The 25,649-nt window shown below is 62.5% G+C and overlaps 1 protein-coding gene across 4 annotated transcripts in view; it reads right to left on the bottom strand.

Moving 5' to 3' along the window:
* Positions 1-17,351, bottom strand: part of PDE9A (phosphodiesterase 9A) — an 80,854-nt gene extending 63,503 nt beyond the window's left edge. For 3 of the 4 annotated variants that reach the window (XM_046003190.1, XM_046003188.1, XM_046003189.1), the window contains exon 1: positions 17,156-17,347. In XM_046003190.1, the coding sequence (XP_045859146.1) occupies positions 17,156-17,224 (69 nt within the window). In that variant the 5' untranslated portion in view covers positions 17,225-17,347. Of the gene's footprint in view, positions 1-17,155 lie in introns of all 4 variants that reach the window. The other variant, XM_046003186.1, reaches the window with a different exon arrangement.
* Positions 17,352-25,649: the final 8,298 nt, after the last annotated feature.

The following is a 25,649-nucleotide window of genomic DNA, read 5'->3' as shown; positions in this document are numbered from 1 at the left end:
CATCTTAGGACGTGTCCATGATGGAACATTATTCTGGCATTAAAACCGTGTTTTTGAAGACTCCCGAATGCTCCGTTGGAAAGTACTTGCCGACGTGACACTGAGTGAAAGGATCGGGATAAAAAATCATGTAGAAGAGAGCTGCTCGCAGGCACACACATACACACGCACGCACGTGTGCGCACACACCAGAACGCAGGAGAGGTCCCGAGATGCCTGGATTCTTTTTGTTTTTTCTTTTTATGTACTCTGCATTTTTCAAAATATTCGACAATGAATGTGCAGGACCTTCATAAGCACGAGACGTTATCTGGATCTGGAGGCTGAGGTCGGTCCCTGATCACAGAACTGGCTGATGAACGTTTGTTCCCTCCTAGCATGCTGTGCGGCATTTACATAAAATTCTTTGTGGAGAGAGAAAACATTTACCATTTTTTGTTCGGAAAGAATATTCTTTGGCGTTAAGCCAAGCAGATGAGGAAATTAACCAGAGGACAAAACCCAGAATTTAAATAGCACTCAGCTAGGGGTGGGGGGCTGGGGAGGAAGGGGGAGGCCCCAGGAGAACATCAGGGAAGTGGGGGGTCGCAGAGACAGTGTGGGGGTGGCGGAGGAGGAATCCGGAGCAGAGACGAGGCCCGGTGCCTCCTGGGATGGAGCGGGGCGGGAGGGGGTCCAGGCCTCTGGGCTGGCCACGGGTGCACCAGTCCTAACCGTGACCCTGGGGCGGGGGGGACTGGCAGTGGCAAACAACAGGGAGAGGGTGGGAAGGGGGGTCCCTCCCTGACAGGTGCTCTGAGGGCCTGACGCATGCCGCTAGGCCTCACTCCCCACGGGCCGGGATTTCCAGGCAAAGAATTTCCGAGCTCCAGACCTGATGAGAACGCCCCTCAGGTCCACCCATCCTCAAGACCCTGCTGAACTGAGGGTTCTGGTGACCAGGCCGGGTGTGGGGGCCTGGGCCCCTCTCTCAGGAGGCTGCACTGAGCCTGGGCAGGGGCCCCGAGGGGTCTGGGCCAGCAGGTGGGCTGAGGGCGGCTCAGGTGGGGAAGCCAGGGCAGACTTGTGAAGGGGCCCATGCTGGAGTGCAGGGGGTTGGGACAGGGTCCTGGTCCCCAGGGACCCAGATCTCCTTTAAGTAGCCTGGCTGAGATGCCTTTGGACATCATTACAAAGCAAACTCTTAGGTCTAATGACCTCCAATCAGCGATTGGAGGGGGGATACATTATCTTTGGTGTCAGGCCTGCTCGGCTGGTACCTGCGAGGTTGCCCAACGACTGCTGTCCTAAGACCGAGTCCTGGCCTCCAGGCAACCTTCTGGGGACCAAAACCCGAAGTGAAGCCAACGGAGGCTGAGCCCATGAGCCGGCAGCTGCCACTCCGAGCTCCCAGTTCCAGCTGTGGAGCTCACGCAAGGACCCTCCCCGTTTCTGTTAATTCTTCAGTGGGCGCTATTGATCTGAACTTCTAGAACAAACACGTCACTAACTCTTTATCTAACCTCATATTAGGGTTGCTCGTGAGATTTCGTGGGGGGAATGAGTTCAGCTGCCCACGTGGTGCAAATCAGAGCACTAATTCTTCAGGCTATAGGGCAGAGGAGGGCTGTCAACGGGGACAGACAGCTGGGTTAGTGGCTGCTCTCAGCGGGCTCCTTCTGAATCGGCAGGTCCTGCTTTGTCTGGAGCCTCTGCCATTCCAGCTGTCTCACAACCCCTGGGTCACCCCTGGCTGGCCTCTGGTGTTGTGCACTGCTCCAGGCACGGGCAGGGCAGAGGGGTGAGCAGGGAAGAGTCAGAGATGTGAGTTCACCTCCAGCCTCTCCTTTTACCAGCTCAGCCTGGGGCAGATTGCTGAACCGCTCCAAGGCTCTGATTCTCCTGCAAAAGGAGAAATAGGGCGCCTTGCCTGTGGAGTGTTCAGAGGGTTCGTTAATGACACAGAGGGCCTGGTGCGCACGACGTGCGAAGTTGTGCAGCCCCTCTGGTTACGGGACGGGTTCCTTGAAACCCTTCCCTGGGGAAGGAGATGGGGAGGCTCCTCCTCGACCCCTTTAAGGCCGTTTTCACCAGCAAGAGGCATCGAGGGCACCCAGCCCTGACTCCAACACGTCGGCATTCCTGTTTCAGTAGAGGACAGCCGAAGGGTGCGTCATCTGGGGAACGCTGTCACAACGCAGCCCCATTGCTCTAACCGATATCCCCGTGTTGGTCATCAACCACAGTCAGCTACATCCAAACTGCAACAAAAATGGGGTCGGAGCTACTCAAATATCTACTAATCAGTTACCAGAATCAGCAGGTAGGAGTTAAAAAAAATACTTTGATAGACCCAGTGATCCCTGGGATTTCCCTGCGTTAGTTTTCTCTTCCGTTAAACGTGGAAGGAAGTCTTTGGAAGAGGAGGCCCCGCGGGCAGAACTCTGGGCAGTTCCTCTGCATCCCATGGAGCCCGGGATCTGTCCATTGGGGGAGCGACGGCGCCCAAACATCCTCCCGCGCCCATGAGCTGAGGCTGAAGTCTGCTGGTTTAGGTCACGCTAAGACGCCGGCGCCGCCATCACCGCCTCCACCGGGACCTGCACCGGACCTGCACCGGGACCTGCACCGGGACCTGCACCGGGACCTGCACCGGGACCTGCACCGGACCTGCACCGGGACCTGCACCGGACCTGCACCGGGACCTGCACCGGGACCTGCACCGGACCTGCACCGGACCTGCACCGGGACCTGCACCGGGACCTGCACCGGACCTGCACCGGGACCTGCACCGGGACCTGCACCGGGACCTCCCCCACCAGCAGCACCATCTCCGCCATCGCCAGCATCACCGCACCACCACCGCCGCCTAACAGGACTGAGTCTACGCTTGGGCCAGACAGAACCTGAGCCAAAGGCCCTCCGAACCCTGTGACCTAGGGTCCTCATAAGAACCTCATAAGCTTGGTGTCACCATCACTCCTGTCGCAGAGAGTGAAGAAGCTGGCCTGGTCCGGTCGGTGTGGACCCACACGTAAACTCAGACCCCCCCGCACCGGCTCTAAGCCCAGAGACGGAGGCTGTGCCGCCAGGAGAGCTGCAGGAGGTCCGCGTGGGAGGCAGGTCCCTTGCCCATAATGACGTATGCATTGTTTGCCTTGTTTTCCGATGGCTGATATTTCTGATGGCGTACTTGGAGCGGATATTGACTTAGGCTCCCTTCCCAGAGGAAAATAAGCAGTTCCAATTCCTTATCTTTTGTTGACCAAGCCGTGATTCGTCTTCTGTAGCTTCTGTAGTCTACCAAGGTCTTACCTATACTTCTGTAAGCTCGTATAAGACTTTGTCTGCCCTGGAAACAAACCAGAGAATTTTCACTCTGGCTCCTGGATCCCACATTCCAGCTTCGGGAGTTAGAACTCAACCCGGTCAGCCCAGAGAACGGCCAACGTACAATGCATCCGCAGATCCGTCACTTTTCTGTCTTTGGGGGAGTGAAAGGCAAATTCCCGTTGGCTTATCCGTGCCCAAGAATTATAAGTTTAATACAGAAGACAGGCTAAGCAGAGAGCAAGACCAAAATCCCACCTTTTATGTTTTTAAATACTGAGGAAATAACCGCGTGACTTAAATAAGGCCAAGACCGTCGGCTGGCCACGTCGCTCTCCTCCTATGCGTGTCGGCAGTGTGTCTGTTCTCCTCTATTCTGAATTTCACAGACACGTACGCCTGAGCATATGGCTCACGCCGTGCTGCTCCTTGTCTAGAGCAGGGAAGGATAACCCCACAGTCAGGACGACTACAGTTCACCGCCAGGCAGGCGATCGCTCAGATAAACTCTGCATTAGGCATCATTTCCCTTTCCGAGTCAGGAGGTATCTTTCTGGTCAGTGTGTGAAAGAACATGAAATAATAGAAGAAGCCGCCATTGCTTACTACGGGCAGACTCACCGCACACATTCTTCCAAAGAGAAGCCCCGGGGGCGCCCAGCGGGCTCCGTCGGTGAAGCCCCAGATGCATGATTTCGGCTCAGGTCACAATCTCAAGGTTGTGAGATCGAGCCCCGTATCGGGCTCCTCGGTGGGCATGGAGCTGCTTGAGGATTCTTTCTCTCCCTCTGCCCCTCCCCCTCGCATGCCTGCGCTTGCGCTCTCTCTCTCAAGTCAATAAGTAAAATCTTCGAGAAGAGAAGTCCTGTTGTAGACTGGAAATGCTCGAGTGCCCACAGCCCGGGGCTGCGGGCAAATTCTTTGCCGCACACTCTCCGTGCCTGCAACACGCGGCAGACGCTGGTCGTCCCATAAAATCCTCAGAGCGGCACCTGGGACATCGTGGGCACCGTCCGGAGGTCTGCTGGGCTGGCGCTAACCCTGAGTCACAGATCTGGAATCTGAGCATCGGGTCACATGAGTGGCGTAGAGCGGGGCCAGACGCGAACCCGGCTGCCCATCCGGGCCAACGAGATGATGGCGGGGCAGGGCGTGGGGGGCGAGCGAGCTACGGCGTTGTCTGTCCGCTCCGGCACACGGGAGCGCCTCGGCAAATGTCTATGAGGCCAAAGGGTCTGGGAGGCACAGCCGCCCAGCACGGCAGGAGCTCACTCCATCTGGACGAACAGCGAGGTCTGTTGTGGGAGGAGAGAGACAGGTACGCCCCTGCTTGTGGTGTGTGGCCGCCGGCAGGCAGGGGGTGCGGTGGCAGCAGCGTGCACACGAACGAAGGCAGAAGTGACCCGTCCTGTGGGGACGGAAGGCCGCAGAGCAAGGTGCACCGGACTGCCGGTGAAGGGAAGCGGCCGTCCCCTCCCTGTGCTGCACCCCTGCTCCAGACCCACGATCCTGCTGGCCAGTACGGGAGGAGGCTTGGGGACAGGACGTGAGGCCAGAAGCCTGCAGGATGACACCGTTCTCTGCCTTACGGGGCCACGTCTCTGCAGACTTGATGAGATCAAGGATCCTGGGGTGAGATGAGCCCCGATCGCGGCGGGGCGCGCCTTAATGAAGTCACAGGATCGTATGGCGGCACGGAAGACAAGGCACCTGAGCGGTGTGGCCACGAGCCAGCGTGTGCAGACGGGCCCCGGGAGCCAGAGAGCCAGAAACGGCTGCCCCCCAGGAGCCCCAGGGCAGCGAGGCTTTGCCAACCACTTGGTTTCAGTGGATCCTGGACTCTGGCCTCCAGAGCTTCGAGAGCGTACATCGGTGCTGTTTGCAGTCGTGCCGAGAGCGGGAATGCACTGCGGCAGCCCGGGGACGGACGCAGCCCTGGCCTCTACGCTCAGGCTGGGCTCTTCGCAGGGACGGGAATCCTTGAACTTGCGTGAGGCACGGAGTGCGTCTACGGCCGGGAGCACACGCCGGGCGGGGCTGGGGGGATGGATCGTGGACGGGAGGCCCATCCCCTTGTCCCCCTGTAGAGCGGATGTGGCCTTGGGCTAGAGCGGGGGGGGGGGGGGGGAGGGCAGGGAGGCTGGGGAAGAACAGTGTGGCCACGCAGGGGAGTTCCCGTCCCGGCTGGCCACGCTCATTAGCAGCACCCGGGACACAGCTACGCAGACTGTGCAAACAGCCCTCCAGCTCAGGCCCCGGGCTGCCCCAGCTCAACGGCATCTTGGGGCCAATGTGCCCGTGCCTGCGTCTGCGACGGTCCGAGGCCTCCCCCGCATGGATCCCGCTTGTCAGGGCCGATCCTGTCGCTCTTCTGGATCGCTGTTGTTTTTCTGCTTCTGCCGTCTGAGGTCACTCTCCCTGGTTACAGAGGATGGATCGCAGGGGACTGAACATGCAAGGAGGGGACCGCAGAAAGGGTAAGACGTGCGTGCACGTGGTGCTCCCTTCCGAGGACCGCTTCCAGCGAGGACATCTCCGGAGGGGTCTCTCTGGTTTCGGCTGGGTCTACTTCTTGAGATCCCGCTCAAATTGGAGGCCGCTGTCCATGTGCGACCCTTGCATTTCCCCCTGCGTTGGCCCCCACGTGGCTCTCCCCTCTACCCTGCGCCCCTCCCGCCAAGGTCTCTCCTTTACCAGGGGCCGAGTGTGGGCCACTGAGGCCCGTCCCAGGGTCCAGGCTTCTTCATGCCCAGGGGGGAGCGGCCGCGGAGAGGAGGGCGTGCTGGGGAGGACCACCCCCAGGAAACCCCAGCACGCAACCCTCAGCTGTGATGGGCAAGGCCAAAGGGGTGATGGCGGGTGACGAGACTTGGGGGAGACCTAGCCTGGGAGGCAGGAAAACCCTCTGCAGCGGAGACCCCAAGCTCTGGCACCTTGGAAAGTGAGCACCGCGGCTCCTGTCCTTTTTCCCGGCAGGAAGGACACAGGGGAGCCCCAGTGTGCAGCTGAGGCAGGGCTGGGGTAGGAGCTGGTCCTTCCTGGGGGTCCTTGGTACAGGCCAATGGGCGGCCGCAGAGGCCTTGGCTGATGGGCAGGTGCTGGCCCTGAGGCTGGGTGAGGGCTGGACTCCGAGGATTCTGGGCAACTTGGGCCTTGGGGCGCTTCCAGGAGAAGCCGTCGAGGCTTTGGGGAAGGCTGGAGCATCTTCCCACTTGAGCCTCCTTTCCCGGGATTACACAGGGGACTGCGACTTCTCCCCCGAGGCAACCACGCGTCGGCACTATCCCCTTGTCCGAGCGTCTTCAAGTAACCTTGGAAATCATTCACCACCCAACCTTCTCGAGGCCCACGCTGGGTCTGCACACGCGTGAAACCCGGATCCACACCGCGAGCTGAGCGCCCGGGACGAGCTGTGACGCTCCCATGTCCTTCCGCCCACCTCCCCGCCGCAGACCTGGGAAGTGAACCCACTCCCTCCTGTTACCGCGACCATTAACACTCCCCCCGCACTGCTCGCTTTCCACGGCCGCTTTGTGCCAAGTGCATGAGCAAGGCAAGCGGGGGGAGGGGCAAGCTTTTATCCAAAGTTCTCTCTCGTGACACATCCCGGTACAGTAACCTTAGATGCCCTTTGAAAGGACGGCGATAGCCCCAGAAGTTTGGGGGTTGGGACAGGGACACCTCATCCTGCAGCAGTCACAGGCCGGGGACGGACACGGTGGTGGCAGCGCGTGGGCCAGCGTGGGCCAGCGTGGGCAGCAGGCCCGTGGTCCTCACACAGCCACCTGGCGACCCGTAGCCGAGGACATGGAAATCCGAGACGTGGGAGAAGGTGGGCAGTTCAGGGCTGCGGGGAGCGGAGAAGTCTGTCTTTCCTGCCTCCCCGGCCTCTTTTTCCTTTCCTTTTTATTGACATGAAGTTTTGTTAGAAAAATGGAACTGAGTTTCCTGCCAGAAAAGAAGTGTCTGAGTGTGGGCGAGGGGGCCTGGAGTCCAAGTCGGCGGCGTGCCTGTCACCGCGACGGCTGCTGTGGCCTCCCTGTGGCCTCCGCATGCTGCACCGTGTCCCTTGGGGCTGGCCTCTACCCGCCAGGCTGAAGCCTCGCGGGCCTCCTGCAGAGCTGCCGCAGTCCCTCCAAAGGTCAGGGTTCTGCTCAAGGCTGTTGGACTTCGGGGGTGGCATGTCACCGGGATGTAACCTCAGATTGGGGCTGTGTCTCCCCAGCCATGCCGAGCCCAGACCTGCGTGTGGGCTCGCTCTTTAGTCTGATGCCTGGGGCTCACAGCGGTGGGCAGAAACCATCTGCCCCTGGCTCTTTCCTCCAGAAGCCAAGCCTGGACCCCTTAGGAGGGGCAGGTGGGGGCGGGAGGCACCTTGAAGGGCTCCTCTGGGGCCCGGACCTGCCTCCGCTGTAGAGTGGCCTCTCCGGCCGCCAGCTCTGTCCCTTGGGAGGACTGAGCTGAGGGCTCACTGCAGGGGCTGAGGCCGCATCAGAGATCCAGCCCCGGGGGGGTGGGGGCAGGGGGCCGGGATGCGGGGCGGGGGGAGTGGCGTGCTCTGGGAGGCCTGGCCTCCAGCCTGCAGCCTCGACGGCTTCCGCACAGCACCCAGGAGAGCCAGGGTCCCCCACCCCTGGAGGGACCTGTCATTCTCAGCGCCTCCTCCTGTGAGGGCTGTGCGCCCCGCCGACGTCCAGACGCCACCCGCTCATGTCCACGTGGCTCCCCGAGGCTGGCACCCATTTCCTTCACCTTTTCCGCCCGGCACCACCCAGCCCGGCTTCCAGAACTACCCGTGGGGGAAATTCTCAGCTCCTACACTTTCCCATGCACTGCTGTGCTCTGGGAGGCCCTCTGGACCCTGGACCCCGGCTCCTTGGACCACTCCAGGCCGGCTCTGCCGCTGGGGACAGATGCCGTCCCCCACCTCCGCGATCTGGGACACAGCCTTCCAAACGACACCCACAAAATGGGATCGGATACACGGTCACGCATCTGGGCGGCCCCGAGAGAGTGTGGAGTCTTAGGGGCTCCCAATGGGCCAGGCCTCATTGGCCAGGGCTGGGATCGCCCTTCCAGCCCCTCCGGTGTCTGCCCTGACCTCCGGACGCTCTGTGATTGTGCCGGCCGGACGGGGCAGCCTGCGGAGGCCCCAGTGAGCGGTCTCAGAGGTCATGCACCCCTTCCACCAGGGCTCACTTTTCCCTCCACTTTTCCCTGCGCGACGTTTACAGAGCATAGCTCTGAGCGAAATCGGTCCGCGGGCTGCTCCCCACGCCCCCCCGAAACGGCTGCTCCATCCTGGCCGGTGGCCACGCCCCACGGCGGGTCCACGGTCAGCCCCGGGTCCACGGTCAGCCCTTCCCCACGCAAGCCCCGGGCTCCTGCTGTTGCAAACGCAAATCAACATCATTGAAGATCTCTAGATGATAATGTCAGCCGTGGGGCTCTTTCTCTGTTATTTGTAAGGCTATCCAAGTTTTTAAAAAGCATTCCCTAAAGGCAGAAGCTACAAGGATAAAGAGGCTGAATCACCAGGCTCCATGAACTGCTTGCAAAACACATCAGCCCGGTGTGTGACCAGCCCTCAGGACTCCCATCACGGCGACCCGGCCCCTCCCTTTGCTGATGCAGGGCGGCCGCGATCGGGCTCAACGGAGAGAGTCTGTGCGAACTCCTGCCACCTCCTGCCATTCCACGGGAGGCCTCTGACTTTGTTTCCCCAAAGCACCCAGCCCTCCGTTTCCCCCAGGGCTGAGCAGCTCCCCGAGGCTGCACCCCGGGGGCCAAGGATCTTTGCGGGGGGTGCGGCCAGAAGTCCAGTGGCAAACGTGGCAACGAGGATAGCGGCTCGCCACACACTGCACCGGATGTCTCCCTCCGACAGCAAAATCAGCGCTAGGAGCTATGGGCATCACGACCGCCCTCTCTAGCAGAACAGCTGAGTCTGCAGCGGGGCCCTCGTGCACGGAGTGCGGGCGTGCAGGCCGGGCTGGTGGTCCCGGTTCACCCACACCCCACCGCCCGCCCCTCTCCCTGCGGTCCCCAGGGCTGCAGCTCTGGAACGGAGGAGAAATGGAAGCACCCGTGAGAAGGAGGGCGGACCTGGGGCTACCCCGGGGGGAGTGTGGTATCACAGAGGGGGAGCACCGGCGGCTGGGGTGGCCCTGTGTGTCACGGGGCGTGCCTCGACACGGGGCCACTGCCGGGACCGACGGCCGGCTGCCCCGGGGCCACTTGCACCCAGAGCGCCAAGCCGGGGGTCTCCGTCAGGCTCTCCCAACAAGACACGGAGCTCTGACTGCCTTGTAGCCACGACGCGAATAAACAATTATGAACGAAAAGATAAAAATACCAAGGACTTCAGGCAGCTTTTGCCTCATACCGGGCCTGTTCCCGCACTGGAGGCACATTTACACATTTCGCGAGAACGACCGCATCGGGGAGGTGCTCCCGTCACCCACGTCACAGACGGAGTCACTGAGGCGCGTAAGGAACTTGCCTACATGAGACCAGCCTCAAAGGCAGACGCACTTGCCCCCGAGTCCGCGCTCTCGACCGTGACGTCCCGCTGCCGGTTCGCGGCCGCGGGGTCCCTGGAGCCGAGGGGCAGCCGCCTTCCTGAGCAGTTCACTGTCCCGCCCGGACGTGTCCCACTTCCCAAGCCACACCACACCCGAGTCCCTGGATTCATGTGGCCGCGACCAGGAAACCGCGGAGGGCTCGAGGGAGAGGAGAGCTATTCCGAAAACACAGGAACGTACCCGATGCCCTAGACCCAGGCTTTGCCCCTGAGGAAACAAGACGGGGAACGACTGAGATTTCCCGACGATGAAGGGGTTCGCGGAGGGTGGGCAGATAAACAGAACGTGGAGAAGACACACCATGGAGCAGGATTCAGGCTCAAAAAGGAAGCCACCCCGTGCCACGACGTGGACGAAGCTTGAGGACACCCCGCCCAGTGAAATACGCCAGCCACAGGACAAACGCCGTGGGACCCACTCACGGGAGGGACCCACAGGGACAGAGAGGAGCCTGTGGGCGCCAGCCGCTGGGGAGGGGCCAGGGGAGCTCGTGGTGACTGGGGACAGAGTTTCAGTCCGAGAAGACGGACTCGGGATGCACGGTGGGGGCTGCACAAGGAGGGTGCTCAGCGCCACGGAACCTGGAAAGGGTTAAGGCGACAACGTTTATGTGTATTTTGTTATGATTAAAAAACAGTTACGCGGGCATTGTCTAAGTCCAACGGGCACAGACGTTCGGGCTCTACCGTAATCTTCTTGGGCGGCTTTTCAGCAGGGCTGTGAGTGCCTGTCGGACCGGGGCTCCCAGTGGGCTTCGGCTCAGGGTCCCGGGAGCAGACGGGAGCCGTGGCGGAGGTGGGGGGACGCGTGGGCTGGGCTGGGGGCAGTCGAGGTGACGGTGGAGATGGTTGTAGGGAGCGAGCCGAAAGCTGAGTGCCGCTCATACCGGGCCCACGGCCAGCCCGGGCACCACACACGCCAGGGAGACACGCATGTGCTTTGCACGGTCTTGCGGCTGGGTCTTTGTGCACCGTATTGTAGGGGATGTTTTCCTGGGTCAGAACCTGGAGATGCAGACACTCAGCATCCAGACGGAGAGCAGACCGCGAGCTGAGCGAGGGCCGGCGGACCCATCTCACCCGTCCGAAGCCGGGCAGCGAGCGTCAGGCCGTCTCCCCAGGCCGGGGCACGTGCTTCCAGGGACGGGGGCGATGCTGGGCCGGGACGTGACAGCTCGGTGGCCAGCTCTCATTTCATCACCGCGCGGCTGAGCGGGAAGCCAAGATGCAGGGGGGCGTCCTTCCCTGGGGCGGGACCTGCTGTTGAGCTACTGCTGTCTTGCCCAGGTGCCTGCCTGGGGGTCCCTTCGTGTCCTCCGGGTGCCCTCGTATCCTTTCGAGCGCAAGACCCCCTCCAGTTCCCAGGAGCACCACCCGCTGGGCCGTCTGTGACCCGGAAGCAGGGGACTGAGTGGCTCAGCCTTGTGCCTTGTGCCTTCTGCCGTGGGAAGGGCCTCGGGGGCAGCAGAGCCGGGACAGGGGTACGGGGCCAGCCTCCGTGGCCAAGGCTCCCTGTGCGCCCAGGCCCGCTGTCTGACCGCGGGGCCGCGTCCCGGGCTCCCAGCGTCTGGCTCTGCGGTCAGCCGCTCTGCCGAGGGCGTTTCCTCTTTCATCTGGGGTCGGCTCCTGTCAGCTGTGTGACGGGGACACTGCGCCCTTCGTCTGCTCTTGCTTCTCTTCCCTGACGCCCAGAGCTGCACTCTGCCCGTGTCTGACGCCAGGCAGCCCGCACCCCCCAGCAGCCCTGGGGAGGCTGCCGGTCCTCCCGGCTCAGGGCTCCCGGGGTCCTGTTTCCAGCCGCCTCTGCCAAGTTGGAGACGAAGGGTCCCGGACAGTGGGACCTGGGGGCCTGTGGCCTTAGTTCCGGCTTGCAGTGGGCTCGCAGGATGGGAACCAGGGACAGGACGGGCTGCCTCAGCTCCCTCCACAGTGTCCCAGGGGAGGCAGGGAGCAAGGCCTACACGCACGACGTGCTGACCCAGCCCCCCACGTCGCCGGCTCGCCCCGGGCACTTTGCACAATAGTCAGCGACGTCTGTGGTCACCCGATGGGGGCGTCACTGCCGTCCCCACTTTACCGAGGACAAGGTGACTTCCCTTGGGCCTCCGAGCTGTCAAGGGACAGAGCTGGACCTGCGGGGCTGTCTGTCCCTCCCCACTCCGCGTGGCCACCCCTCCAAGACAGGAGCTGCGTGCAGCCTGCGAGACCTCCGTGTCGTCATCTGTGAATCCCGATGACATCAGTGGGGTTCAGCCACACCCCTCCCGGGGCCTCCAGATGTTGGGAACTGGGCCGGCAGGCCCTGACTTCTCAGCGCCCGGGGCCGGGTAGAGTTCGGAGAGGCTGTGTTTCCAAGGGTTTCTGTTTGTACGACACCCGCGCGCAGGCCGTGGGGCTGATCTGCTGTTGAGGAAGAGGCTGAACACATGGGGTTCGAGTTCCCGTCGAGCCTCGCCTCCCAGCTCTGACCCAGCAGGAGACAGACGGATGGTCGTAGTGAGCCGTGGTGAGCTGGGGGCTGGGGGCAGAATGCCTTCCCCGTCTCCACAGACCACCTCTGCTTTTACACGGGAAACCAAGACGGTGTCGGATGACTCCCCCCTCCAAACCTCCCTGCCTTGCCATTAGCGTCTGTCACCATTTCAGTCCCCGCATGAACATCTCAGGCCACTAACACTTAAAGGAAGACACACAGAAGGTGCTGGACCAGAGGGGACGGCCGAGGGGAGTCTCTGTTGCCCGGCAGGGACTCGGGGTTAACAGAAGCGCCCGAGCCCAGGGCACGTGCCATGAGTCTGCCTGGCCAGGGGGTCAGCCCTGCGCAAGCCCAGGGAGACTGCCCCCCCGCCCCGCCCGCTGGCGGGCTCTGCCAGCTTGGAGCGTGGATGGAGCAGGTGCACACATCTTAAAGGGAAAGGAAATTGTCACCGGGCTTTGCCAGGTGGCAGGACAGACGTATTTTCCGGGGAGGGGAAAGGTGCCTGTGATTCGGGGGGACTCAAGGTCCTGCCATGCCGACCACAAGGGACAAGACAGGGGCAGCTGTACCCCTTCTTTCAAAAACAGAAAACAGAAGAGCGGGCAGCTCATGTCTGCGCCAAGGAAAGCAACGAAGGCAGAGGAGCCTGGAGTCCCTGGGAGGGCTCAGGGCTGGAGCCGGCGGGGACAGAGGGAGGCAGGTGGGAGGGAGGGAGGGAGGCGGCTGGCTGGGCTGCAGAGGCCTGAACTCCAAGGGTGGGTGGGGGAGAGGGGAGGGCCCGGCCACAGAGGAAAACCGTGGTCTGAGCCCTGCAGGAGCCTGGGGAGGAACCAGGGGCCCGGAATCCCGGCTCAGCGGGCCCAGGCAGCGTGGACACCGGCTCCCTGGGAGACTGTCCTCGCCCAGATGCGGCTTCTCCGCGGCCCCAGCCCAAAGCCAGGCCCAGGTCAGGTGAAACCCCTCCCTCCTCTTCACTGGAAAGACGGCGAACTCGCACCTGGACGTGGTAGCAGGCAGGGCCCCTCCACCTCTCCAAGGCCTAGGGCATCGCCCTGGCCTCCCCGGGACATCCCAGCTGAGTGCATCCTCTTTCCGGAGGTACCATGGGCGAGCGGGAGAAAGGAGAGGCACTGAGGCCAGGGCCAGTGGAGGACAGAAAAAAGCAAACCTTTGGGGCAAAGAGGAGAAGCAGCAGCTTCTAGAGAAGAGGCTTCTGGTGCGGGGGGTCCCCAGCCATCCTGCTTTGGGGGCCCCGGCTCGCATTCCCTCCTCCTCCAACAGGGGCAAGGGAGGAGGCATGAAGGGGACAGGTGTGTGGGGATGAGTGAGACTGTCCCCTTGGCCATCCAGCAATTCCCTACCTGGGTCACCCCGAGGCCAGCCTCCCCCCACCCGGGGCCCCCCAAAGCCAGTCTTCACCAAGGAAAGTGAAGCCTATTCCTCAAGCCCCCCACTTCTGGCATCACAGCCCTGCTCCACCAGCGGGGCCTGCCGTGTCCTTCTGTCCGTCACCGGACGCCCTGCCATGGCCGTGGTTTGCTATCTGTGAGCCCGTCGCTCTGTGGAACAGAGTCGTGGGTGTCGCGTTCACACGGTCCTGTCCAGCCGATTCTATGACGGAAAGCACTGAGGGCATCCCCAGCTTACACAGAGACCGGGGACCTCGCCCAGGCCACGGGGGCAGCCGCACAGCTCTCTGCTGCTTTGTGGGGACCCTGGGAGGCACAGACTCGGACAGGAAGCCTCCTCTGCCCTCCGGCCCCCTCTGCAAGCCGCTGAAGGGAAGCCCGCAGGCGGGAGATGGATCCCCCAAACCCCACTGCCGGTCCTGCACTGTGCCACCCTGGGCTGGCCGGCGAGTTGTCTCGAGTCTTCTTCCCGTCTGAAAGCAGCGAACTCACTATCCGGCAGCTGCAGTGGCTTCTCCAAGGCCCCGGACGCCTCTGTGTCATCACCCCAAGCACGTCCTCAGACCGGGCTGGCCGCCTCCCCTCGGATGACGCGGAACCGTTGCCCCAAGCTTGGCTGGAGCACAAGACACCCGCAGCAGTCACTGTCCCCCCAACCTGTGCCCTCGTGGGGGGAGCGTGGGGTGCCCAAGAACAGGGTTCCTGGAGGGGCAGAGCGCAGGGGAGACAAAGCGGGGGCTCAGCCCCTCCCCCGCCCCAGCGCGCCTGCCCGCCCCTCGGAAGCCACAGGGGTCTGTGTCTGTGACCCTCCTGGGAGAAGCGCTCGGAAGGATAAGAGGGAGACAGAGCAGTGCCCGGGACCTTAAGGAAAGAAAGTGCGGCGACAGGCGACAGAGCACGATGCTGCGAATGCTCTCAGCGGAGACATCTGTGGTCCCCACCACGCTGCTGGGTGTGAGGTCCGTGCCCCGCGGTCCTTTTCCAGCCCCTGCCTGCAAACCCCAGACGCCTCGGCTCCCAGCCAGGGCGAAGAGTCCAGCTCTGAGGCTCCAGCAGCGTCAACAGCAGAGAAGGAGGGCACAGAGCAAGGTCAAGAGCCACTGGCGGGTGTTGTGGCCATGGGCGAGGCTTCGAGACCGCAGCCTACCTGCACCCCTCTCCCCGCCGTCTGTATCAGCAAAAGGCCACTCGCGGACAGAGAGAGGGACTTGTGCACGATGCCCACCCTGTGTCCCCCACACTCTGGTCATACGGTCTCGTGTCCTTCTCAGGACAACCTATAAAAGCAGCGACCGCCGTCCCCCTTTACAGATGACGGGGCCAGCCCAGAGCCGCCCGGGGACTTGCACGAGACCACAGAGAATGGGGACGCCAGCACTTGGCAGGAGATGTGGCCCCTCCCGAGGCCACGGCCTCCGCCCCGAATGCAGGTGCGCCTCCGGGGCCGTTCTTCCAGGGTCACCCCAACCTCAGGGGTGTCGCCTTCTACACCCCAGCCTGGCGCTCACCTCCCGCCCTCTGGTGCCTCTCTTCTGCTCCTTGCCCACTTCCAATCCAGCTTCTCGGGGGGACCTTGGGGAAGTTCTCGGGAAGCAGCTGTCGCTTCCGACCCGGTGGCGGCATCTCATCTCGCCTCTTTCAAAAGGGGGACGAAGGCCAATCTTGGAGACTCTCTTCCGGTGTGGTAGGAGGGTGTGTGCGCGTTTGCACGCATGTGTGTGCTGGCACGAGGCAGGCCTGTGCCTGTGTGTGTGTCTCGTGTGCGTGTGTGCCTCTGTGCGTGTACGCGTGCACACACGATTTCAGGCACGCGTCGTGTGTGAACACGCATGTGCACACATGTGGGCACGTTTGTACGTGCGTGTGTACACTGTGCGGGACGGATGGCACGGAGGGTCCTTCCTGCCTTTGAGGGGATGTTAAATTCCAGTTCGGTCACAGGTGCCGAGTCCTGGAAGTCCGGGGACCGGGGTCCAGTTCTCCATCTGCCGCTGACCAACTGCCCAGCCCTGAGGAAGGGAGAGGCTTGACAGCCAGCTCCCCACTCTCTGATTCTATTAACCCAGTGATGGTGGGGGAAGGGGGTTCTCACTTCTTGGGATGGAGCCGGGGATGGCGAGAGTGAGGCTGGCTTCTGGCAAGGCTATGGGCCAGCAGAGGCACCCCAGAGATCTCTGGAGCCTCCCCCCACCCCGACCCCAAGCGTCCTCTGACCCCAAGCTTCCTCCGTGACTGGCTGGGGGATCCCTCCCTGGCTTCCCAGCAAGGGGTGGGGGGTCCTTGAGAAGAGCAAGGGGAGAGGTGGGAGCTTCCCTGAAATGTCCAGCTGAAGTTAGGGAGCGGGGAGAGATGCCTCACTATGGCTGTTCTCCTGGGGGGGGAGGTACAGAAGGAGCTAAATGCCCCCTCCAAGCCGCTCTCTTATTGTTCCTCTCTGCCAATCAGAAGCCTGGGTCCAGGGCGCTCTGGACTCAGGCCAGGGGCTCAGAAAGGGAGGGGACGGGAACAAAGGGGGTCTGCTCCGGAGGCCCCTGCTATGAGAGTCAAGCTGGTTAGGGACAGTGGACATCTGGAGGGATTCGTGCCTCCAGAGAGGGGCAGAGGGGCCCAGGGCTGGGCCAGCCTGTCCCTCAGTCTGTCTGTGGGCCCAGGAGGCAGAGCAGCCTTGAGGTCCCCCTCCGCGGTCAGAGCTGACCATCTGCCCAGGGGGTACACGGGCGGTGGGGCTAGGGGTGCTGCGGGGCACAGCCCCTTCTCCCCAAGCCCCGCCCCCCGCACCTGCTCCCCGCTGGCCAGGAAGTACTGTCAGTGCCTAGGGGTGGGGGCGGCGCGGCGGACTTGGTCCCCCTCCGAGCCTCGGTCACCGTGTCCGCGGGGGGGAGGGGGACCCCGACCAGCAGGGCAGCCGGGGACCCCGCTGCGGGGTCGGTCAGAGGGAAATGAAGGGCTTCATGCACCGGCCTCTGAACACACAAACTCGGCCTGATGAGATTTGTTACAGAGAGCTCTGCCCATGAAGGGCAAAAAATACCCCCTTGCGGGTCGCCCCTTCCCACGGGGGGAGGGGCGCGCGGGGACAGCAGCTCCGCAGAGCCCCCCGCCCCCAGCCGAAGTTGCCGGAGGCTGCAGCCCGGACCCGGGACGCGCGGACGCGCAGACGACGGCCCCCACCCCGGCCGCCCCCCGCCGCCAGGTCCCCCCCCCAGCCCCGGCGACCCCCTCCCCAACGGCGCCGTCCCCGGAGGGGGCGCCCAGCGGGATCGCACGGCGGGGGTCCGGCGCGGACCGGGGGCTGGGCCGGGGGAGGGCGCGGGCGCCGGGCGGGGGGACGCGGGGTGGCCGGCGGCCGCGGTGCGGGGGCTGGGGAGGAGCTACCTTCTGGATGCGCCCATCGATGTCCAAGTAGATGGCCTTGGGCCGGTAGCTGGACGAGCCGGACCCCATCGCCCCGCCGCTGCGCTCGGACTTTCGCCGGACTTTCCCGACGCCAGCCGCCGCGGGGAGGGCGGGCCGTGGGAGGCGGGAGGGGGCGGCGGCGCGGGGACGGCGGAGACCAGCCAACCAGCGCCCCCCGCCGCTCCCGTGCGCCCGGCCGCCGCCTCTGGAGCGCGCGGCCGCCGGCTCCGCCCCCCGCGCGGCCCCCGGCTCCGCCCCCCGCGCGGCCCCGCCCGCCTCCCTCCGCCGCGGTTGCCCTCCCGCCCCTCCCTCCCTCCCTGTCCCTCCTCTTCCCCCCTCCTCCGCTCCCTTCCCTCTTCCCCCTCCTCCCTTCCCGCACCAGGGCACACCCCCTCTTCCGTTTGGCTCCGGCGCTGGGGGACCGGGCCAAGTGTCAAGCCTATCCGAAGTGACCTCTGGGCAGGCGCCCGCAGCGACGGACCCCTCCGGCTGCCGAGTTGGTCCGCGCCCCTCCCCACCCACCGCCCAGAAATCCCCAGAGCGACCCCGTCTGGCTGCGGGCCGGTCACCTTCCCACAAGGACAGTTGCTCAGCGTGACTCCTTTGCCCCAGGGGGCTAATCAAGCTGGGGGGGGGGCGCTTGGGGGCCCTGAGCTACGGGGGGTCGGGGGTCGTTAACCAAATCCGGGACCGCTGGGCATTAGACAGCTCCCCGAGGCTCAGCCTCTCCCTGCCGTGATGGCCATCCTCCTTTAATCTGACTAGGAAATGGGAAAAGTTGCTTCTCATTCATGTGCATCCTTCCCCTAAGTTTTCTGTACATTCTGGGAATGACAGCCTCTTTCCAGCTGCACCCAGAGCTGAAATGGCAATTTTATTTCTGTCCTTAATGGAGCGGGAGAGAGGATTACCCAGCCATCAGCTCTGGCTCGGTTCAGCCGGCTCTGCCCACCCTCCCCCCACCTCGTTAATTGCTGCAGGCAGTATGGGAAAAGCAGGAGGGAAAGAAGGGATTTCAGGCCGTTGGTGACCTGTAGATTGCCGTGCCGGCTGCTCCGCATCAGCTCCCGATTCTGGGATCTCCCAGTGGGAACAAGATGGGGGGGAGGGCTGGTCAGTGCTGAGTGGCTCCAAGTGCCTGTTGCTTTTGGAAGCGAGTGTCCATCCAGCCAGAGAATGCGCTGATTGTTCCATTCTCTGTGAATTCCAAGCCACTGCTTTCCATCTGTTGAATGTCTGGGTTTTGTGTATTGAGAGAGCGCCTGGTGCACACTGGCTCCTCCCTCCCTCCCTCTGAGCTCTCCCGGGCCAGGACAGTCATTGCCCTTCCCTTCCCTGGCCATCCGGCCTCCCCCCACCCCGGTGCCCAGGCTCTCCAGAGTCCTCCAGGCCACCGGGAGCACCGGCCAGGCTGGAGCCCTGGGGAAGACGGGCCTCCTCATCTTTACGGGACGAGTCCTTCCTCGGCCTTTGGACAGTCCAGCGCGTGTCATGTCATGTCCACAGCCTGCTCCGGGAGCGGGGGTCAGCTCTCAAAGAACGACGATGGCTTTGCCCTCCCTCCAGCCCAGGGAAGGGGCCACGTCAGAGCCTGGGCACCAAGAGACTTGCTTAAGAAGTGACATGGGGACCTTCGAGATGGGGGCAGCCTCAGTTGGGATGGTTATACTCGGCCACTTGACTCACAACTGTGATAACGTGTCCCCAGAAAATTGGAGCGACCGCAGTGATTAGGGTTGAATGTTGTTGTCGAAGGTTTTGATGTTTGGGCCTAAGCCAGTGACGGATCAGTCGGGCTGCCGTGGAAGTCTCACCACCCAGCAGAGGGCTCGTTAGCCCGGGACTTACTTATTCCCCGCGTTTCATCTGCATCTGACGGCCCGCTCCAGTCGTCTCCTTCTGGCGCCCTGGCAGGCCCCGCGTCCTCACGCCGCGTGCTGCTCTGCAGAGCTGCGCACCCCTTTTGGGAGCACGCGGGGCTGGGATCACCAGGGTCAGGCCTCCTTGCTCGGAAGAGTCATCACTCCCGTGAGTGTGCGATGGACGGGGACGGCTGCAGATCCTGTTTGTGAGACTTCGGCAGCTGCCCCAAAGCGGGGCACCTGCCTTTGCCTCATCCCCGCGCGGGCCGGGGGTTCTGGCCCTCGGCGGCGGCACAATCCTTACTGCGTGTCCGGGCCTCAGGGGAGAACACACCGAATCTCGGGCTGGGGGCTGGCGTTGCACGGGGAGACAGACAAGATGGGACGCGTGCGTGTAGCCTGTAGGGTGTTAGCTCATAACGGGTGCCAAGCAGAAAAGTCACCGGGGAAGGAGATCCCAAATGCGGCGTGCGGGGAGCTGACGTAGGAAAGAGCCCACCAGGCAGAGCACACAGGAGCCCAGAAGGAAAGAACCTTCTAGCAAACGGTGAAGAACCTGCAGGCCAAGGCCCCTGGCACAGGGGGCTGGTTCAGCTGGAGGGGGGAGGGGGAGGGGAGGGAGGGGGCCCGCCGTGGGAGTGAGGTGGGGGTAGGGAGGCCCCCGCCTGGACCATGCGAGTGACCCAATGTCACTGTCCTGGATGTTAGCCCCACGGGTGGCGGAGCAGGGGAGGAATGGGGCCTCCCCCCCCCCCCCCCCGTGCTGGTGTTTTGACAGCATCATCCCGCTGCTGGGTGGCAGGGCTGTGGGAGGGACAGCCACGAGGACACTGCCGCAGTGGCGTTTCCCAAGAGAGCCGGGGGCTGGACCACAGCCGCGTGAAGGGGCTGGATTCTGCACTCAGCGTGGCCGATTCTCAGAGCTTTCCTCTGCTCCTGGCTTAGGCTCACGTTATTTCCGCCGTTTGCTCTTCTTCCTTCCCAGGTCGTGTGGTCCTGTCTGAACTCGGGCTCCTTCAACCTGGACAGCCCCCGGGGTGCCATCTGGGGAGCCAGCTCTCCCTGTCCCTGCACCAGATCCGTCAGGGGCTCCGTGGTGTCCTTGACCTGAACTCCTGACGCCGGCGTGGCCACCGGGAATGGGGCCCACGTAAGTTCCCAGAATCAGGACGAAAAGGAAAGACACGCCTGCCTCTGCCTCTGGGCTGGGGGCTGGGGGCAGGATGAGGAGCCTGGGCAGAACAGGAGGCCCCAGAGGGTTGTGGGAATTCGGAGCTCACGCAGCCCCCAGAGAGGTCACGGGGAGCCTGGGACGTCCGCGTGTGAGATCCCGCCTGAACCTCATAGGGGAGGGGGAAGAGAGGAAGGAGCTCCTGGAGCTGCAAAGGCGCTAGAGGAGGAGGACAGGGCCCTGGGGGCTCTGCAGGGTGGGCGGCCTCCAGCCGGAGGCGGGGCTTCAGAGGGAAGGTCAGGGCACTGCCAGGAAGCCCAGGACGTACCCAGCCGCAGAAGCAGACGCGTGTCCAGAGTGGCTCGGCCGGGCACTTGGCGCGGGCTCCCTGCACCTGCCGCTGACCCTTTCCTGTCCCGAGAGCATCCTTCCGCCTGCTCGCTCGTCCGTCGACCTGGTGCTCTCGGTGACAGCTCTGAGAAGGACCCTGTGACAATTCTTCCTATGACAATTCTTCTTCCCGACCAGGGGTGGGGCGGAGGGCACAACAGGAGCGTATGCAACAAGCACAGAGTGTTAGAGCCAACTGTATACACGGCCCCCAGCGGGTCTTATAAAGGGAGGTTGGACCCCGGCGCGGGGGTAAAATCGGTAAGCTGCTCTGACGCTGCCTGTCACAGGGATCGGCCCGTTTCATACCCGCATCACGAAGGGACACCCCACAAGGTGCTCCGACCCCTGGGGAAGCTGCTTGCCACAGGCACCAAGAGTTGGAGGAAGGATCTGCCCCCAGCTGTGGCGGGGGGGGGGGGAGAGGAGCCGGGCGCGGCCGGAGCCATCGCGGTCTGGTTTACACCCACGCGGACTTGTTTCTTTTTGTGGCTTTGGTAATTACAAAATTAAGACCAGTTGTAAGTATTTCCAACGCTGCGGTGGGAAAGGCAGAGTCCCGCCCAGATCGGGACACGGTGATGCACCCCGTTCTGAATCCTCGCCCTGTGGCCCCCGTGCGCACGCAAAAGTCTTCCCTGTTACCGGCTCCCTGTGCGGGGTGGGGGGCGCGTTGCGGTCTCCCGGCGTCGTGCGGTTGTGAGCAGCGTGCCGGCCGTCCTCGTGGGGACTCGTAGGGACTCCTTATTCTGTAGCCCTGGATCTCGGAAGTGAGATTTCTGGGGCAGGGCACACTCACATTTCTTAGTTTGCCGAGCTGCCCTCTGGACGGTTATACCAAGGTTTGTCTCCCCCCAACCCACCGTCAGCGAGCAAACAAAACAAGATAGCCCTAATTCTGTTTATATTTTCCAATCTAAAAAGAGAAGCAACATCTTGTATGTTTTTAGAAGGTTATTTATTTATTCGAAAGAGAGAGAAAGAGAGAGAGGGAAGGCTCAAGCAGGAAGGGCAGAGGGAGGAGAGAGGGAATCTTCAGCCCACGCCGCACTGAGCGGGGGAGCCCAGCGCGGGGCTCCATCCCAACTTGACCCCAAGGCGGACGCTTCACTGACCGAGCCACCCAGGCATCCCCAAATCTTTTTTATTGCTGATGTTTTCCAGCTCCTTCCGTGCAAAGGAGGGCAGCTCCCGGTCCCCTAGATACCTTACAAGCATTTCCGCCAGGTCAGTGGCTCATCTTTCAACTTTACTCGCAGTGTCTTTATAACGGGGCTTCCGCTGACCCGTTGATGCAATCAGGCCCCCCCCCAGTCTTCCCGTAGGCACTCTGGGTCTCCTCTCAGCTTAGAGAAGAAGCATCATTTATAATAAAGCAATTTTTTTTAAAATAAAGAAAGAAATGGCCTATATTTGCAAAGATCGGTGCCGGCTAAGTAATTGTGGCGCCTTCGTGGGGGGAGGGGAAATTCTGACACGGCAATGATGATCACAAGAGAGTACACAGCCACATTCACACACGGAGCGCTCGTTCCTGCCTGTGGCCCGTCTGTGTGGCTGGAGCTGGACGCCAGCGTGGTCGGAACCAGCCTCTCCTGCTCAGAGCTGGCCCACCAGGCTTGCGCTGTGAAAACCGCCACAGGGCTGCGCTGGTTTGGAGAGGGGGTGGGGGAGGATTCTAGGCATTTTCTTTCTCAGAACATTTTTTTTTTTTTTTTTTTTTATTCTACACTATTACTTTTGCCATGAAATTGGAAACGAGAAGCCGGCATTCAGGTGACGCCCGGTGAGCGTGGGCAATCAGTGCTCCCCCACTTTCTCAGAAGGGCTGTAGGAGAGGCTGTGTCTGGTTTGCAAACACCGTGCTGGGAGCCGTGGTTTTACAGTGTGGGGTGGAGCTACACTGCTTCCCCGCCTCCCGGACGGTGACGGTCTCTGGGGGAAGCTGGCTGGAGCCGGGCCCCCGGGCTTCCTCCCTCGTGGCCCATGTAGCAGCCTCGTGCCAGGGGTCCTGGCCCCTCTCCTCTTTCCCCTGCTCATGGCCCCTGCAGCTTCCCTGCCGGCCACTCTGCTGCTGCCACTTCCCCTGCTGGCCTCCGTGGGGACCTTTTCTCACCTCCCAGATGCCACACCCGGCATCTTCCGTCTGCCCTGCCCCTCCCCGTCCACATCCCCGAGGAGACACCAGATCTCGCTCTCACGTCTGTGACTTTGCACCTTTTCTCATTGAGAAGGTTGTCCCTTCCCCTCTCCTCCCCGGATCACCTCTTTTTTAAGATCCATTAAGATCACCTACACAGGGCCGGCGTCCCTGAACCCCCGACCTCTGGAGCAGGGTGGGGAGCACCTCCCTGGGGGCCCTGAGTCCCAGCACTCGTCTGGGATCCCCTGTGGGGCCCTGAACAATTCGTGTGCTGCCCTGAGCCTCCACGTCCTCCCTGACCGAATGGGGGGGACAGCACCGACTCAGCGCGTCCTGGAGATTCCCTGGGAGCACAGGCTAAGCTGTGAGAAGCCGCCCACCCGGGGCCTGGCGCGCAGTAGGGGCGCGGGCCACACCGCTGTCCTGTTAGGGAGAGCGGCCTTGCTGCTGCTCGTATGGCGCCTGGACCTACCACTTCTCCGCTGGTTCACGACCCTGGGAAGGAAAGACTGAGTCTCGGGGGTCTTTCCGACAGGGGCTGGCCCTCCACCTGGAGCCAGGGGACGGTCAAACAATGTTCCATGAAGGATGCGTCCGGATGTAGCAGCCGACCTTCCTGCTGCGTGTGGCCCGTGCCGAAGTTTGAACAGGCCTTAATTGGCATTAAAACAGCAGTGAGAGCCAGCCGTGCCCTGCCCGCCGCCTTGGGCGACGGCGGCCTTTCTGGGGAGCAAAGGGCTGCCTCGTGCTGACCCCGGAAGGCCTTACACCTCCAGTCGCCGGTGAACTTGGTTCCCATCCATCCAGCCGGGCCGGAGCCCCAGACACACCACGGCCAAGAGGTGCAGAGCCCGGCGGCTTGGGGGCCAGCTCAGCTGGAGGGCAAACATAGGGGCTGGTCAGGGCGCCCTCACCTGTCCCCCGCGCAGGGTTGCTGGGCAGACGTTCCAGCTGTCCGTGGAGGCTTGAAGTGTCCCCTCACTTTCCCGGTCTGCTGCGTGGGCCAGTGCTGACCGTGGCCACTCTCCACCCTTCGAACCCCTGCTGGCCTTCACCTGGTAATGCTTTTGAGTGATCTCGGCCGGTCCCTCAGGCGGGTCCACCTCGAGGGGCTCCGAGCTCTGGTATGAGCGTGACCACCCTGTGCCCGCTGTTGGGGCCTCCAAGCCCATTAGGAAGGGAATGATCCCGACCCTCTCGAGACTGTGTTTCCACGATCGGGTCGCGGGCAGAGTGGTGAGCTCATTCCGGTTCACAGAGTGACGTTAACTGCGTGAGAACAGCAGAGACCAGCATCGTCAGAAAAGTCGAAAACAGGAGGAGGTTCTCGATGGGTGGACATGGGGTGAGTGAGGGCTTGGTATTCGGGGCCCAGTCCCTGCCGGAGGTCTCCGCTGACCAGCCAGCCCTCATTTCTGCCATCATCTCATTCCCCCATCCCCTGAGGTCCTTGGGCAGGGAGGGGAGGTGGCCGCCCACGGATGCCAGCCCAGCGGGGAGGTCTCTTTGTGTTGGGCCCCGGCGCAGGTTCTGGGAGAGTGTGGTGGGCATCTGAGTCTGCCTTCAGCAGCCCCTGCCTCCAGCAGCTCCCACGGGGACTGTGCGGGGTGGCTGCGGATTTGAAGTCAGGGTCCAGGCTGATCGAGCAGCCAAGTGACGTCTGGGCCCACGCTAACTCAGTAGTGAGTGTGTCGTGGCTAGTGGAGCCCGGTGGACTGATGATGTCATTTCCAGAAACAGGGCACGGAGGCCTCATTGTGATGCAAACCTGTCCTTGCTTGTTCCTCTCCGGCCTCGATTTGCGGATCCTGGCAGTCCCGCGGAACAGCACTCCTCCTAATGGTTCTTAGGGAGGACAGTCCTGTCCTCTTCATTTTGGGTGGCTTCCACGACACCTTGGAATATGTTAAAAACATACCCAGTGCTAATAGTTTGGGGGGTCGGGGCTGGTACGTACTTTGGTGGAGGAAAGCCTCCCGTGAACTCTGAGTTCGACCGTGGCCGTGCCTCTCGCAGGTCTGGGATTAGTCTCCTAAGTGCCGGCCGGCTCCGAGAGGGAGGTTCCCCTGAGAGCCGCCCTCTCCCTCTTACGTGGCCCAAAACAGGGATTTGTGAGGCTGAAAGGGGAGGGGCCTCTGGACCCTCCAGCAGGGAGAGGACGCGGTTCCTTCCAGCCCAGTTCTGCTACACCTTCCCCAGAAGGCAAGTGGGTTAACCCCAGGAGCCCGCCCTCCAACACAGAGGCTCCCGGAGAGTCTCGGGAAAATCCTGCCCCTTTCTTCTTCCTTAACAGTGGAGCCTTTGCTGGTATTTGCTTATTTAAATGATTTGGGTGAAGCTTGGAGACCCCAGGGACAGTGAGGGACCCCAGCGCCATTGGCCACTTCCCTCAGGGAGGTCCTCTGGTCTGTGACTCCCCAAACTGCGACTGGGCTGGGGTCACCCCTGCCAGAGGAAGCTGATCACACCCCAGAACTCGTCCTGCCTCTTCGGTCTCCCACTTCCTTCTGATCGGCTCCCCCAAACTCCGTTGGACCCAGCAGCCGTTAGACGTCTGCTTTCCTTTCCCTGGCCACTGGGGAGAGGCTTCGACATTCTGTCTAGGACCTCGAGTCTGTTGCTGGGTCTGGCCCATGCTCACCTCCGCCGTCACACTCGTCAGTGAAGGAGAGCACTTTTCTTCATCAGTGTAGACCGGAAGAGCCTGGAGATTTTCAGACGCTCCTTCTGAGAAATTAGGTGAGGTGGGAGACGGAGGGAATCAGAAGGGTTTACCAGCGTTTGGAAAAATGAGCTTTAGATGGCCTGTCTCTGACCAGAGCTTCACGAAGGCCAACCATGAAGCAGGTGGACAGGCAGGACCTACCAGGCCTTCCAGCCTCTGGGTCCGAGAGCAAACAAAGCTCA

This window comes from Meles meles, chromosome 4, assembly GCF_922984935.1.
Source record: "Meles meles chromosome 4, mMelMel3.1 paternal haplotype, whole genome shotgun sequence".
Taxonomy (NCBI): Eukaryota; Metazoa; Chordata; class Mammalia; order Carnivora; family Mustelidae; genus Meles; species Meles meles.
Note: the sequence above shows the minus strand (reverse complement) of the source record. Positions and strands in the feature narration are given on the sequence as shown.